A 17170-nucleotide genomic window follows, 5' to 3' on the forward strand; every position below is an offset into this window, starting at 1 on the left:
TGAAATGCAAATCTGCATCTGTCTCCCCTTGCTAAAAACTTTTCCTGGGTCAGGTTCTCTTAAGGGAAACACTTCAAGGTCCTTGTACCACCTTCCAAGTTTACTCCCCCACCACCCTCAGTTCTTAGCTTGGAGTCACTTGGGGGACACTTCCTGGCTTCCATCCCACCTGCTGCCACATGTCTCCTACTCCTTAGTGGCTGTTCACCACGGGATTTTGGTCTGTCTTGTTCACAGTCTCATTCCTGGGACCAGGCATGGTGCCAGGCATGACTCCAGTCTCAGAGAAGGTACTCAGCCCCTGGCCTTGTGATTTGAAGGGAGAGGAAGCTCTGGTTACTGAGGACCTGTCTCATGCCTGGCAGGTCCTAGCCTCTTGCAGCCACTCTGGCCGGCAGGGTGGAGCTCAAGTCTGTGTTGCACCCAAGAGCAATAGGCTCAGGTGAGGGTGGTGACTTCCCAAAGTCACTCATCTGTCAGTACTTCTGTCAGGATTTGAACCTTGGTCCCAAGTTCAGCTTCCTGCCTTGATGGAGCTACACAGCGTTTTCTCTTGTGAAGAACAGGGCATTCCAGGACTGGCCTCACAGGGCTGTGGTGAGGGTCAAATGAGGTAAGCCGTATACAGTGAATGCTCAGTCACTGATAGCTATTATCAGGATCACATTGAAGAGCAAAGAGCAAACACATCCAACTGCGATCGACAAAGGGGCTTTGTGTGTGAACAGAAGGTGGATGGATAGATGGAGGGGACCAAGCAGCCAAGTTCAGCATGATTTCACAAATGCAAGAGCCTAGGGATAAAAGGCAGAGCATAGGCTGGAGAACGCGGCCGCCAGGCTCACCTGTAGCGCTGCAGCTCAGCTCGGCCTCCAGCCGCCGCACCCCGCGCTGCAGGCCGGGCACCCGCCGTGCCAGCGCCTCTAGCTCCCGCACCCGGCGCAGGCTGCGCAGCACGGCCTCCTGGGCCTCCTCTGCGCGCCGCCTCACCTCGGCCTGGCCGCGCTGCAGCCGCCCCGCGCGGGCCTCGGCCGCCTCCAGCGCGCCCTGCAGCTCCTGCGCCGCCGCCTTGCACCCGCCGCGCCCCGCCTCCGCCTCAGCGGCACCCGCCTGGCTCTTCCAGAGGTCGACCTGCCAGGCTGGGAGAGGGAGGTGAGGTGAGTGCCCCCATCCCTGCACATCTGAGGCTCGCTCGCCGAGATCATTTGATCTTGGCGTTCTCCTAACGAGGAGCTCTAATTATCTATCCCTATGTCTTTATGGATGAGGAAAGCTGGGGCGCGAAGCACGTCTGCTGCTCTTTGCCTGAAACAGGGATTTCCAAATTTCAAGACTTCTTGGCCTCTCTCCGGTGTCAGCTACCGTCGCTCCAGGATTTGCCGAACAGCTTCAGCACCTGAGACTAGCATTCCCGCCCTCCCTGGCATCTGCTCGCTGGGCTGGCGCTCCTCGCGGTGGAAGTTTTGTGTCTTTACTGCTTCCCAAAGCCTACTCCAGCCTGGCACAGGGTGCCCAACAAACGCCTCAGAACGAGTGACGGGGCGATCTATGTAGCCTCCTCTCAGGAACCCTACATCTGACCAGTGTGATTTGTCGCCGTCAGTGCATTCCCCCACCCCCGCTTAGCCGGCACCGGTGCCACCTGCTCTTCCCCTACCACACATGGCCCCTGGAAGCTACTCCTTCGGATCTGATGACTGGGCTAAGGTGTTTGTGTATGGGGGGGGGGTGGCGATATAATGTCAGCTTTCTCCTGGTTACCTTAGGGTCCTTTTGGGGTAGAGGATCTTCCTGTCCTCCTTTGGCCCTTGGCACCCAGCACTGCTGTTGGCACACGACTGGACACAGTGCTGTGTGTTTATCGACTGATCCCAGAAACCAGGACCGGGTCGGTAGCTCGTCCAGTGACTTGTTCTCAATAGCTTAGAGTGGGTCTGGTCCCCACAGGGACTTGGTGGCCAATCACTGTCTGGGCCACCGTGTTAGTCACCCTGGTTAATTCTCACTTGGGCTCTAGGCCTGGTCCTGAGAGATTCCGTTAGGCAGGGAGCCCCTTAAGGGTGAGGTTGGGCCTTCTTCACTTCTCTTGCCCCTGAACCCAGAAGCTTGGCACAAAGGAGCGAGAAAGATGCTTGTCGAATAACTGAATACACCACCGCCCAGAGAGGCTCAATGGGCGAGGCGGAAAAGAAGGATTGTGAATGGCATTCATCTTCTGTGCAGTTCCATACAGGTGTCTTTGTAGAAAGTTCTTGGTAATGTTTGGTGTGGTGGTGGTGTTGTACATGTGAATATTTACATAACATGCTCCAATGTGCTTCCTCCACTCTGTTTAGTGATTGGTCCTGCCTGATAGGCTGTGAATATCAGTTTCTCACTTTTCTAATCAATGATGCAGTGAACATCCTGTACACCAGTGGTTTTCTAAGGTACAAGCCAAGAAGTGAAATTGGTATAAAACTTTTTGTGAAATCGCCATTACTTTTATCATTTAAAAACAAACCTAAAAAATGTCCAAAATGGTTTGGAGGCAGAGCACCTAACTCCCTCCCTGTAGGTAGGAGTGTTCAAGAATGAGTAGGAATTTGCCAAAAGGACAAATGTTTCTGGTGCATAGTGGCAGAGGAAACAAATTCTTACTTTTTTCAAATGGTGGGGTTTAACATCTAAAACCAGAGTTATACACAAAGCCAGATTCTACCCATGTTATAGGCAAGGATGTTCCCAGAGCAGAACATACCTCAGTACAGCAGTTGACAAAGGGGTCACTACTTTGTCCTGTTTGGCTGTTCGAAACCAGTCAGGAGAAAAGTCACCTGGTGGCCCGCACCTGTGGTAGGAGCTACTGAGAGGCCTAGGGAAGACCCTGCCTGGAAAATAATTAAAGCAAAAAGGGAGTGGGTGTGGCTCAAGTGGTAGAGCTCCTGCTTAGCAAGCACGAGGCCCTGAGTTCGAATTCCAGGACAGCAAAGAAAAAAAAATTGGTGGGAGCTGATGGAGCAGGTAGGGAGGTTGCAGCAAACCCCTCCCTGCATACTATGGGTCCAGATCAGGGGCTCAGAGTAGGAGTTCCTAAAAGATTGCGTGAATGAACTAATGAATGAGTGAATGCAAGTGGTGTCTGAGAGTGTACACATCTGCTCACCAGAACTCATTTGTGCTCAAAGGCCTGGTGGAAGGGGAGCCCCGCCCCGCGGAGCCCCGCCCCCGGCCTCCGGTTTCCGGGCAACTGAGAAACAAAAGGGCGCTGCTCCCCTAGGACTCTCGGCGCGCGCTCCGCGAGGCTCCTGGAGCCTCCCGCGCGGGGCAGGCGTGGGATCTGACGCTAGGGTCTGAACTGCGGCCCAGCGCGCCCACTCGCAGGTACCCCTCGACCCTGACCCCAGCGGGGACTCCCCCAGCCGGACGTCCCTTCTTGACTCCTCGCCTCGCGGGGCTCCAGCAGCCTTCTGAGCGTTAGCGCGGGTTCTGCCTCCAAGAACCTTGGGCTGTGCCCTTGAGCCCAGCGAACACATTCGTCTTCGTGGGGGTCTCGCCAGGCGCCTGCCGGTGCTGTCCTCGGCATGGTTTCCCTTGCCCCAGAGGACAGGCGCCTGTTGTGCTGGGGAGCATCGTCCCCGAGCCCGCCTTGCGTCACCTCCCCAAGCCCTCTCGCCTCCGGGACGGGGCTCACCGGGCCAGGCCCTCCAGAGGCGCCCAATGACCGGCTCGGCTCGGGTCGGGGAATCGGGTAGCTCATGATAATGCAGGAGGCCACTCTCTCCAAATCTGTTGTGTGTCTACTGTCCAGACCTGGGTAGTTCGTGGGAGGAGGCAGAGAAGGGAGTAAAAGGTGGGTTTTCCTGCAGGCGGCCGACTGGCTCCCACAGCAGAGGGTGATGGAGTCATTATTCTCCACAGGCAGCACTGCCAGTCGGCGCTGCCAGCATGTCGCTGCACGCCTGGGAGTGGGAGGATGAGGACCGGGCAAGCATGGAGCCCATGTCCTCCCTGGCCAGCCTTTACTAGTCACTGAGCGACTGTGATATGGAGGAGTACCTGAGGGCCAGGGCCAGGGCCCAGGAGTCTGACTCTGATGACCAGTACAGCAGCATGGGGTCCTTCGTGGAGACTGCCAGCACATTTGACTCCGACGTGCCCCACGTTGTCCCCTGCAAATTCATTATCTCGCTGGCCTTCCCGGTTAATGTAGGTAGATGCTAAAGCAGAATTTCAGCATCCTCTGCCAACGGGGGTGCCCTACTGACCTGCATCTTTTTTCTGCCCTCCCCATATGGGGTGGTTGATGCCAGCCGGGATCACAGGTCAGAAAAATAACAGCAAGTTTAGCAGAGCTCAAGGATGGGCTAGGCATGTGCATGGCTCTGTGGCTTCAGTGTACTTCATCCTCTCAAAGCCCTAAGAAGTAGGTGATATGCCATCTGGTTTTTATGGACAAAGAAACCACAGAGAGGTTAAGGCATTGGTCTTGTGCATCACCCAATACCTCATTTAAAATACATCTGAGATCCACTGAATCAAAATCTCTGAGTACAAGATGTTGATTTAGTTATTGCCACAAAACAAGCCCTGAACTCACTGACTGCAAACAAGAACCTGTTGTTCCCTGTATGTTCAGGGCATGGATCCAGGTTGGGCTTTGGGATGGTGGTTCTGCTCTGTCCATGTGTCTTCCATCCTCCTCCCAGATAGCTGCTTGTCATGCAAAGGCAGGTGCACACAGAGGGTAAGCTCATTTCCACAAGCAAGTGTCTCGGTGACTCCTACCTGCTAATGTCTCTTTGGCCAAAGCAAGTCACATAGTTCAACATTAGGGGCAGATTGATAAACTTTGATCCATCCTCCCTTTCTTCCTTCCCTTCCCTTCTCTATTTAACTGTCCCTCATGGTGACTGATTTCAGCTTCTCCTTGCAGCTTGTTCTCTTATTGCTTCAGATATTTTGGAAGCTGTTTGATTAGTTGGTGTAGAACATATTTACAATTGCTCCATTTCCTTGGTGTGTGGAACTTTTTGTCATTATGTGATGACCTCTTCTTTCCATGGATTGAACCCAGGTCCTCACACATGCTAGGCATGCACTCTACCACTGAGCTATACCTCAGCCCTATTCTACCCCTTTTTGGTGGATATTTAAGGTACTATTGTGCAACAGACATCCTATACATATATTTTTGTGCATACCCATGTGTGGGTACTTCTGTAGCCTGAATTCCAAGAGCTCTTGGGTTAAAGGTATGCCCTTAAAGTTGTTTGACAGTTACTGTTAAGTTGACCTCCAAAAGGGTTATAATAATTTGCTCTTCCATCAACAGAAAATGAGAGGCTCTGTCCACTCTACCTTGGATCAAATCAGAACATAGGCCACAAGCTTTCGGGGCAGAAAGCTTCACAGAAAAGTGTGCTGGCTACCTAGGACTGGCAGGTGGTGCTCTACTCCAAGCTGTGCACAAACACTAGCTATTCTGTCCATACAGTAGCAGTTTCCTGGTTAAAAAATTAGACTTTAAATCTACAACATGTAGTGGGGGGTGTAGCTGGGTGGTAGAATTGCATGCCTAGCATGTGTAAGGTCCTGGATTTCATCCCTAACACCCTAAAAAGCAAAACAAAAGCCCTGAAAAAGTGCAAAAAAATGTCCCTCCCAGTCCCCAAACAAACATATTCTGCCCCCCTCCTCCCCAGAAAACCAGCTTTTAAAAACAGTCATGGGCTGGCAGAGTGGCTCAAGTGGTAGAGCACATGCCTAGCAAGCACAAGGCCATGAGTTCAAACTCTAGTACTGCCAAAAAAAAAAAGTCACATAAAAGAATCCTATTTTGGTGGAATGAAATTTGGATCAGATACTTATGGAGAGCAGGGTCTGGGGGTGCATGCCTATAGTACCTGGGAGGCTGAGGTAGGAAATCACTTGAGCCCAGTTTGAACAACGTAGTGAGACCCTCCATCTCAAAAAAAAAAGTCCCAAACAAATATTTGTGGAGTTCATATAGTGTGAAAATTTCCAATGTAGACAGTTCCGTTGAAGCTTGTGGCAGACAGTGGGGTGCCTTAGGCTCTGGCCTCTGGCAGCATTTCTCATGGGGTTTTTGCTAGGCATATCTGCCAACTTCACTACAGAAGACTCTGCTAAGGTCCTGGGGAGACTGCACTCACCATCCCAGGCAGAGTTATTTGCACTGCCTCACTGTATCTCAGAAACCAGTTCAAACTGCTGCTACCATACGAGTCATGTTGTATTTATTTGGTTTTGACTCATTTCTTAGAGCTGGGCCTAGAGTGAGACGAGCGAGGCTACCAACATGAAACACCTAAGGAGATACCTCTCTCAGAACTATGCACTTAAATGTTGCATGCTGGTGCCCAGTCTGGCTCTGCTACTCTGTTGGCCAGGACTGGAACTTATCTTCTCCTCCAAGCTAGTGGGTGAACAGCACAGGGCTACACAGCCTCCCACAGCCCCAGGCTCTTTGTGTTAGTCAGTTTTCCATCACTGTGACAAAACCTGAGATACTCAACTTATAAGGAGGAAAAGGTTGTTTTGGTCATGTTTTCAGAGGTTTCAGTCACTTGACTCTGTTGCTTTTGGGCCTTTGGTGAGGTAGAACATCTTGGTGGGAGTGTGAGGGAAGGAAACTGCTCACCGCATGTCAGCCTGGAGGCAGAAAGAAGGGAGAGGCTCAGTCCCACTAACCTTCCAAGGGCACACCCCAGTGACTTAACTTACCTCCACTAGGCCCACCTCCTAAAGGTTCCATCACCTCCCAGTAGCACCACAGACTGAAGCAAGCCTTTAACACATGGACTTTGGGTGCCATTTCCAAACCATGGCACTCTGTCTTGCCTCCAGGGAGCTGTGGTGACAGAACAAGTCCATTAACTCTCTCTCTTCTAGATCAAAAAGGAAAATTCACAAATTTCACTGATAAATATAAGAGACACTTTAAAGTGGAAAGCCGTGTTGCAAAGGCTCGCCGTTTCTACCACATTGAATATTTCATCCTGCCCAATGATGAAGAACCTAAAATAGTCGATATAGTGCTATTTCCAACAGTGGCCAAAGTATTCCTGGAGTCAGGAGCAAAGGTACAGGGTGTGTGGAGTGCAATATTCATAGCACAGAGTGTATTCCATGGACCTGAAGTATACACAGCCCTGGAGTTTGCTAGAAGTGCAGGATCCTGGGGCCACCCCAGACTTCCTGAGTGAGAATCTGCACTCACCTAAGAATGAGTAGCACTCAGCTGCATGATTTTTCCTTTAGGTACTTTTACTCCATAATTTCCTGAGTATTTCAAAAGTTTCAGCAGCTCTTATAATTTCTTTCTTTGTGTGTGCACCTGTATGTGTATACCTACTCATGTGTGCATGACTGTGTGTATACATGTGCAAGCACACCCCTGCCAAGGGTTTGGCTCTGGGTCGTTGCTTAGAAGTAACCAGAGAGGACACTATTTATGGGAATTTGCTTTGCTTTTTATTTTTTTTGAGGAACCCAGAGGCCTGAGTGGACCCCATGTCCCACTGTGAGTTCAGAGCCAAGAGAGGCAGGCATAGAAGCCAGACAGGCAAGGATGGCATGCTGGCTCCATTGCTGATGGGCCAGGCTGATGGGGGCTACCAAGCTCTGCACACTGCTCCTCCTCCCCACAGTTAGACTCGAAAGGTATTGTTTCACAGACCATGAAGCCTTGGCGAGAAGGTAACAAAATCTGGGTGTCATGGAGCCAAACTTTTAATATCAACGTGACAAAGGAATTATTAAAGAAAATAAATTTGCACAAGGTCATCTTGAGGCTCTGGGACACCAAGGACAAGGTTTCAAAGAAAGTCAGGTATTATCGACTAAAGGCCACCGATTTTTCTGAGGACACAGGATCTTATGGTAAGTCTGAGATTTTGGTTTTATTTGAAATGTTGCTGGAGATGTGATTTTTCAGCACGTGTAGAGCATCCTTCATCCAGAAATCTGAAATCCAAAGAACTCTAGAGTTTAAACAGCATCTCTGATGCCTCAAGCAGAAAGTTCCACAGCCCACTCCAGGTGACAGGTCAGTAAAAATGCAGGTGCACCAAAAATACTGTATGAAATTACCCTCAGAACATGTGTATATGGCATGCAGGCAGCATAAATGAACCTCGTGTTAGACTCAAGCTCCATCCCCAAGACATCTCGTATATGTGTGTGTTTGTGTTACATATGTGTAAACACTCCAAAATCTGAAAAAAAATCCTGAATCCCAAGCATTTTAGATGAGGGATATTATAGTTCTGGAATAAAAGCCAGAATTCCTTCATGTGTACACACACCATCCCTCCAGCATGTGCTCTGGTGTGGGAAGAGCCTCCCTACGCAAGGTGCATAGTGTCTGTGTGCCTCCAACACCTTTCAGAACACTTTGTCCACATCAGGGCAGCTCTGACATGGTCCACAACAATTGTCTGTCTCCCTGGACTAATATTGTATATTCACAGAAAAAAGTTAGAGAATAACAAAAAACAAAGGACAAAATTTGGATAGGAGCTTTACTCAGTGGTAGAGCACCCTTGGTTCGATCCTCCACCAGGAAAACAAGAGACAAAGGGAGAGAAAAAAGAATAAAAAATTCTTCCATTTCAAGACAACCGTACTAACATTTTTATGTAGCCCTTTCTAGACTTTTTCTTTTCTTTTTGAAGTGGTGCTGGGGCTTGAACCCAGGGCCTCATGCATGCTACGCAAGTGCTCTACCACTGAGATACACTTCAGTCTCTCACCCTTTTTAAGGTTTATTTTGAGACAGGATCTTTCTAAGTTGCTCAGACTGGCCTTGAACTTTTGATCCTCGTGCCTCTACCTTCCGAGTAGTGGGATTGTAAGTGTGAACCACCTTGTCCGGCTCATTCTAGATGGTTACTTGTACAAATATGGCAATGTCAGAGTCTCTGAACTGTCCTGGAGGGAATGAGCCTGGAGGGGTGAGAAGACCCAAGGTTTGAAGTCAATATTGTCTCTGTCTTGTACTAGCTGGTTGCCATGGGCAAGTCCATGAACATCTGTTTCTCATCTGTAAAACGGGAAAGATGAATAGGACTTACTCCTACTCCTCTGGCAGCCCAGACAAGGTGGTGGGAGCGGCCCATTCTCATGCAAGACTTGTCCATGAGAATTTAAAACCTGAATGAAGGTGCACTTGATGTTCAGAGCTGTTAGGAGACATGGGTATTGGAGGTCTGGCACTGTTGCTGTGCTTGGCTTCCAGGCAACATAACGAGCCTCACTTTGCTGTGAGCATCTGAGACCCTCACTTGCAATGGGGGTAGCAGAATCGGATCCCAATTTTGTGTGACCAGGAAACTGGTTTTCTCCAGTTTTCCAGCCTCCTTGAGAGGCCACTCTCACACCGTGATCTCAGGACTTTAGTGTTTCATCTGTACTGTTGCCACTGGGCCAGGCCATTCCTCATTGTGTGGCTTTCCTGCAGATGATAGGGGCTCTTCTCACCAGAGGGCCATGTCAGACTCCCAGGATGGCAATGAAAACCTGCAGATATTGCCAGATGTCCCTAGGGACCAAAATCACCCTGAGTGATTTAAATCTGAACTACTAATTATAGGGTCCCTGTGTGAGAAAATGGGACACAGGTAACTTTTCTCACCTGCACCAAATGAAAGTCTCATGTTCTCAAAGTGTGGGCTTCTAGTAAGCTGGCAGACACACCCTTGGCTGGTTTGAGGACCCAACCTGAACAGCTGGGCCACAATTTGTGGTCCACATCTGCCCCGGCCTGGGCTCACATTGGAGCAGGAGGCCAGGGTATCAGGAAAGCTTTCTGGAGAAGGGGCCATGGGAGACAAGTTGGGAAGGATCAGCTACACTCTGAGCCCTGCAGGGAGAGTCTGGGGCCTGCTGAATGAGCCTGAGACCAGAGCCCCAGCCATTCCTCACAGCTTCCAGTTTCCTCACAGCCTCCAGTTTGGCATCATGGCCTCTTACTTTAAATACGTTTTTCTCATGAAAAGAGCTGTTATATTCACCTCATAAAAACAATTTAGGAATAGATGACAGAAAGGAGAAGAAACATATGCCTGTCACCATTACCTGCCTTCCATGGGACTAGTGCACCTGTCTTAAACCCTGCCTTTTGACACTGGCATAGATACCTTATAGGCACTCATTTCTCAGGAGTACAGAAATACCTTAAGAGGTCTATTTCATTACAGAGGACAGGAAATTTATCTGGTAGGTCGTCTCAGAGGCTGATGGCCTTAATGCAATCCCTATAGGGCCAGCATTTCACTTTGCTTCCATCTGTTCAGCCTCTTGGTTTCTCAATGCTGGAGGAAGGTGATATCATTCTTGAACCCTCTAAATCTCAGTTCTTGACTCCTCCCCCAACACCTGCTTGGTATTCCTGCCTAATTTGTTTTTTAGTTCTCCACCCAGCCACTATCTCTTCCTCTGCTCCTGGCTCGCTCTACACCTGGTTTTTGCCTGTCTCCCTTGCCACCATGGCCTGACCTTCCTGTGTCATCCCTTTAAACCCTGGCACTTCACTCTGTGTGTTTTCACAGCTGCCTTGAGAATTTTTTCATGGTTTGTTCTCCAAGGCTTCGTCCTTGCTTCTGTCCCCATCCTTCTGACGCCTTGCTGTAATTTATAATCCCTGAAGACACTGGCTTCTCCTGATTATAGCCCCTGCCTTCAGGCAGCAGGCCATGCCTTTGGAGCTCACAGCCTCATCTCTTTCTTCAAAATTTTTATCTGTCTTTCAATAGTGAATCAAATCTCACTTCATCTTCACTTCTTTTTGTGGCTTCCTTTATCTGTACTCATTCCTTCCCTCCTTCGATTCAGAATTCCATCCATGCTTGGTTGTTGTCAAGAACCTGCAAGGCCCCCTACTGATGGAAGGGAAAGGGGAGATGACTCCCCCGCTGGGGACGGGAGCTGTGATGTAGGCCTGGCTTTTCCGAGGACCAGATATGATGGCAAGAAAGTTACCAGATCCTTATCTATAGAACAGGGATATGTGGTGGGTTACATGGTATTGTCCCCCTTTGCAGTGAGATCAATGACTCTTTGAACAGTCACTCAAGTGCTTGATGGTCTCATTTGGCAGAAGCCAAAGAGCACCTTGCCCAAGCAGGTGTGTGGTTATTCTTTTGAGTTCCTGGTATTTGGAGGCAGCATCGCACACCACAGCTCCAGGTGGCAGACCCACCCCTACTTACCCCATACCTACTTAGCCATCAGCTTATCTGGATGGACTCAGGTCCACCAGGAGGCAGTGACTGCACACAGCAGGGGCTCATAGGAATTTCTAATCCACTTAGCCCATGGCCCTTTTTCCTGTATTCTAGAGGAAGTAAGACATTTGGTTTTAAATCAGAAAAGATTGTTTGAAATGGGTCCTGAGAAAGCCAACTCTCTCACAGAGGAGTGGGACCAGGAGTATGCACCAGGAAAACAAGAAAAGGCAGAAAAACACTCAAAGTCTCCACAAGGTGAGTTGAGACAAGCTTGTGGACAAGCTGAACATTGGCTGCGTGGAGTATGCACGTGAGGCTCACTCTTGGTTGTTCTTTTTTATAACTCATTTGTTACAAAAAAACCTTTTCTTAGTGTGGAAGTAAATGTATGTTTTAAAGGAAGATACAGTGAGTATAGAAAAGTAAAAAAGCAGGAAAAATAAAAATTCATCACCAGTTGTAATTAGTATAACACTTTGGTTACCATGGTATAGTGAATTTGTTTTTGTTCTTGAACTTTTTTTTTTAATATGAAGTTACCCTGGATGTGAACAGTATTTCTGTATTCTGAGATTATTTATGTGTCATCACAAGCACTTTTCTGTTTTCTTATGAACTTTGCATTAACTTTGTTTGTGATGACTGAACAGTCTTGCATCTTCTGGGGGACTGCAATTTGCATAGTCATTCCCCATATGTGGGAGCTTGGGGATCTTGGGAGTTTACATTCTCGTAAACTGTGGTGAAGCAACAATTTGATATGCAATAGATTTTTGTCTTTTCTCTATGGGGGCAATATATAAATTCATGCAGGATTCTGCTTGTATACTCATGATTTAGTCACTCAGGTGTTACTGGCAAACCTTTTTTACTGAATGCATACCGTGAACCAGGCCCTTTGCCTGCATGCAGCACCACGGAAATGTGTAAGGGGCATCATTTTGTAGTGAACTAGCACATAACAAGAAGTTTAGTGACATTTGCTAATATTTCCAGATTCTCACCAAGCAGAGCCTGAAACTTCTTCCAGGAATAGTGAGGAATATGAAAAGTCACTCAAAATTGATGATTTTACCTCATTTCGGTAAGGCTGGAACCATGTTATTGTGGGGGAGGAGTGGTCATACTGGCCCTATTCTTGTTAAGCTGCACTCACTCAATCCAGACAAAATGAAAGGAACAGAGAAAGAAAGCGAAGCATGTTTATGTGCACATGCACCAGGATTGCACTTCCTGCCTGCAGCATTTCTTCTCATTTGATCCTCATAATGGTCACTTTTAAAAAAAATAATGAAGATTTGGTTTTTCTTCATCTTTCTGTAATTCTGAATCCTGAAAGATTAGCAAGTCATTACACTCATACATCTGTAACCCCTTTCTCACATGACAGGCACACATATACTACACCAGAAGTCAGTACAGTATTCTCTCCACAGTACAGACATTTAAGTAGATGAATTTCACGTGAAAGAGGTGCTAGGCATTCCTGTGGTCTGGCCCAGTGAAAAGCAAACATCAGAGTGCCATTTTAGCAGTCAGTTGACATGATCAGTATAACCATTATATATTTTCATAACTCATCCATAGATGAGAAACACAAGACTGTGCATCCTATGCGTAGGATCAGATTCACTGGCAACCAGAAATCATGCTAACGCATCACTAACCATGTGTTGGCAGGGCTGCAGCTTCGCCTTCATTTCCTCCACGAGACTCACTTTCCTTACCAGGATTCACCAAGCACTGGATCTCCACTCACCATCTGGAGATTTTGCACAATGATGATGGTTTTGATACAAATTAGACAGTCCATAATTCATAAACACATTGCCTTCAAATAACTTTCTAGCGGGATACAATGCTCACTTTTCCATTTTCGACACAAGGTGACTGAGTGGTTCAGTGATTTGCACAAAGTCATAAAACTAGAATTTTTGGTTAAGCAAGGATTCCAACCCACACCCTCAGACTCCTGAGCCTTGGCCTTTCCTGCTGTGAGTCTTTGGGGCCTTAGGTGGCCTGAGAAGTGTGTGGAGAAGGAGGCTCCTTGTGTGCTGTGGAGACATGGGGAGCGGAAGCCTTGCTGCTGGTCTGGGGAATGTGATGAGGAACCAGAGCAAGTACCACTGGACAGTCTTTCCTTTCCTTCCTTTTCCTCCCCTCCCCTCCCTTCTCCTCTCTTGCTCCTCCTTCCTCCCCCCCCCACTCTCGCTCTCTCCCATCCTTCTTTCCTTTCTTCTGTCTTTCTTTCCTGTCTTTCTCCCTCCTCTTTCATCCCATTCCTCTCTCCCTTTCTTTCCTTCCTTCTGTCCATCTTTCTATGTTTTCCAGGCTGGCCTTGAACTCATGGGCTCAAGCAATCCTCTGTCTCAGCCTCCCAAGTATCTGGGCCTAAAGGTGAAGTTCACTGTGCCTGGTTAACAATCTTGATTTTTGAAATTGTTTTTGCATTTAATTTATAGATTAATTTGGGAAGAACTGACATTTTTTGTGGTCACATTAGCCCATCAATGATCAGGGCATATCCTTTTACTTAATTCAGACCTCTTTTATGACCTTTACTGGAGTTAGTTCCTCCTTCCTGTAGATGTTGTAGCAATTCCTATATGTGAATTCCTAGATGTTATAGTTTTAGCTACTTTCATAAAAGCATATTGTTTTCCATTACATTTCCTAGTTGGCTGTACCTTGATGGTATAAGTGTGGTCTGTAGACCACTGGGTCAGCACTTCTGGGGAGCTCAGTAGAACTCAAGTCTCCAGCCTCCCCTGGCTCCTGAGGTGTAATGCACATTTTATTTGACAGGATCCCCATCCAATTCACATGCACACTGAGTTTGAGAGGCTGGTCAAAAAATGTTATTTTGAAACATCTATCTTCATCTAGTGTAGTAAATAGAGTCTCAGGTCTGGCCTCTGAGTTTTCATGGTTATTAACTTTTCTCTTTGTGGATTTTCTAGGCGGAATACTTCAAGACCACCAACTACTTCTGTGGCAGGAACAACCATGATGGAGATCAAGGAATCAATTGAGAAAACATCATTAACTAGCTTAACCAACATATTAGAAAGGCATAGGTCTCAAAGTAAGTGAGGATGGGATTTTGAAATTTTTGAGACAGAGTCTCACTAAATATAGTTCCAGGCTGTCCTGGAACTTGAAATTTTATAATATAACTAGACTTGGAAAATTAGGAAATATTTCAAAATCTGGCTACTTCAGTAAGATTCAGTAAGGTATCTGACTAAGTGCTATACTGTACTACATGCACTTTCACCTTACCCATCTCTCCATCCCAGCCTATCCCTCTGGTCCTAACCCACTCCACAATGTTTATGTTTGCCTGATCCATGATTTGGGCCTAGGGAGACACTACCGCCTGGTGGACACTTTCAAGTAACAGTTACAATTCTATAGGAGAGCTGCTGTGGTGGGGTGGGTACATGGCTTGTTGGGGTTATGGAAAGACTCCCAGAAAGACAAACCATTTGTGGAAAGGACACAGCCTCCCATGTCATGGGGCCTGCTCATGCCATGCAACCCTAGTTACAGACTGGGGAAAGACAAGAGTCCTCATGCTCAGCCTAGATCCCCTCACCAATTTTCAGTAAGCAGCTGGGTGTCTAGTATGAGGTAGGAACTTTAGAGCCCCATGTCACTGCTGCCTCCTGGGATGGGCCATTTCATTGTCCAGCTACAGCTGCTGCAAGTCACCAGGGCTTGTTTCCTCACCTCTCAACCTGTCTTCTCCTTCTGATGACCTGGCTCTGGTTCAACAATCTGAGTCTGCACAGGGAAGCGGCTGGGAGTTGGCTCTCTGCTGAGTGTATGGACATGAATAAAACTTGTCTGTGTTTTAAGGCTTGTGAAAACTAGTCCACACTTTCACATCTGAAACCTTTCAACTCCTTTGGAGTTTTCCCTTTGCAGACTAAACAGCATCACTCCTTTTTAAAATTGCTTTAAGCGTTCGATGAGATTTTCAAGCCATTCTTTTTTATTTTGGAATAAAGATAAGAAAAGTCACAGAAGAAAAACACAAGTATGCACCCACAACTTAGGTGCTGAATTTTGCCACATTTCTCTCATTTTTTCTTTTTGAAAGAAATAAAGGTAATAGAGTGTAAGTGCCCTTTTCTTCCTGTTCTTAGAAAGCATGCCCTCCCTGATCAAAGTCGGTGCCCCTCGCACTGATCTTTGTTTTATGAGGTACAGAAATGGTGTGATGTCCCACAAACTTTCCTGCAACTTGCTCTTTACAGTCAGCTTTATTTCTGAGATTTGTTCATGTCCATATGTAAGTCCAGCACTCACATTCTGACTTCTGCAATGCACTCCATTAGATGGAGTGTCATCCTTTATCTGGTCCCTGTTGAGGGCACTGAATTTCCCTAATGTCTTACTGTCTCCAGCACTGTTATGGTGAGCATCTGTGTACTTGTGTGAGGACCCTGGGTGTTTGCTTTGGGGCAGGACCCCCAGTACTGGCTGTTACTCTGAGCTGGGCCTCCTTACCCTGCCAACAGTGTTGAGGTCCTTCTCCACCCACCTCCAGGCCCTGCAGGTAGGTGCTGAATTCCTGGTCCCTTGTAAGCATTTCATAGACTTCTTTGTTTGCTTTCACAGTTAAAGGGAAAGAGTCAGAGTGGAAAAGGAAAAGCCCTCAGAGAGGGAAGAAATCTCGAGCAGAAGAGGAAACAGATTCCAAGCTAGCAGAGCCCTGGAAGCAGAGTGCCTTCTCCCTCCAGCTGGCAGTCATGCCTCTCCTTGCTGGTAGCTAATAGTTCCTGACAGTTTCTGCTTGTCTTGTGACACATGTCCATATTTGGGATGTTCCTGGTGATCGAGCCCCTGCTCTGTACCATCTATCATCCTCACTGCCACCTCAGGATTGTGGGCGTAATTGTCTCCACTGTACAGAGGAAGAAATAGAGGCCCAGGGAGGTCAGGTACATTGCCCAAGATCGCACAGCTAGTAAGTGCAAAGTCAGGGTTTGAACCCAGGTCTGTTTGGTTCCAAAATCCAAGGAAACCTGCAAGAATAGGTGGCATGATTTTATTTGTTAAATAGGCACTGCATTTTATGAACACTTTCCTACAGGTTTTTTTTTTTTACAAGAACTAGTAAAGGGAATGAAGGAAGAGAACCAGTTTTTACTGAGCATATATCCGGTGTCTTACATATGTACATCATTTTCCTCTCAGTGAACCTGTGGTGGTGGTGTTGGGGACAAGGGTCTTCACTGTCACACTCAGGGAGATTAAGCAACTAACCCAAGGCCACACTGGTCAGTGGCAGAACAAGGATTTGGGTCTCTTGCTTTGTAAGATTTACCACAATTTTTAAACTAAGTTTTCTACATTATGGTAAACAATAATTACGTTCATATATTTTATGAAAGATAAGAATATATTTTGGTAAAATTATGCAATTTTGTTTAAAGCATGATAATATGGGGGGCTTTTGACTGGCAGGTGGTATGTGTGTCCTCTGCTGGCTGTTATGTGGAGGCTCAGGCTCTAGTCTGACCTTGTCAGGCCCACAAGTGTCAGGACAGTCATCATCTTCACAGCTCTTGGATTGATGGTGATACATTTTGAGAAAATACTATTAACTTTTTTTTGTGTGTGTGGTACTGAGGCTTGAACTCAGGGCCTCCTGCTTGGTAGGCTTTGCTAGACAGGCACTCTATCACTTGAGCCACTCCACCAGCCCAGAGAAAATACTATTAACTTTTGAGCTTGCTTGTTTTCAGTGCTGTGGTGGGACCAGGGCCTCCAGTATACTAGGCAAGAGCTGTACCACAGAGCCACACTCCAGCCTCAGTTTTCATTTTTAAGTGGAGTGTTGAAAACCAGCCTTCCTCTAAAGTTGGTTGTCTCCAACTGCCTTAACTTCCCTGTGGCTCAGAATCCCTTGTGCACAAGTGCTGTAATGT

The 17170-nt window shown here is 47.4% G+C and overlaps 2 protein-coding genes across 2 annotated transcripts in view; one reads left to right on the forward strand and one right to left on the reverse strand.

Moving 5' to 3' along the window:
• The window catches only part of LOC109678909 (EF-hand and coiled-coil domain-containing protein 1-like), a 29358-nt gene extending 25619 nt beyond the window's left edge, over positions 1-3739 (reverse strand). The window contains exons 1-2 of the mRNA XM_074069542.1: positions 3358-3739; positions 846-1139 (exon numbers count right to left, since the gene is read on the reverse strand). Of these exons, the coding sequence (XP_073925643.1) occupies positions 846-1139; positions 3358-3739 (676 nt within the window). The remainder of the gene's footprint in view (positions 1-845; positions 1140-3357) is intronic.
• A 188-nt stretch (positions 3740-3927) lies between these two features.
• Positions 3928-16012, forward strand: LOC109678910 (uncharacterized protein CFAP92-like). The gene is given in 7 exon segments (XM_074080591.1): positions 3928-4192; positions 6895-7085; positions 7680-7901; positions 11345-11486; positions 12228-12315; positions 14192-14316; positions 15858-16012. Coding segments are annotated over 7 exon segments (1188 nt in total).
• Positions 16013-17170: the final 1158 nt, after the last annotated feature.

This window comes from Castor canadensis, chromosome 1 (genome assembly GCF_047511655.1).
Source record: "Castor canadensis chromosome 1, mCasCan1.hap1v2, whole genome shotgun sequence".
Lineage (NCBI taxonomy): Eukaryota > Metazoa > Chordata > Mammalia > Rodentia > Castoridae > Castor > Castor canadensis.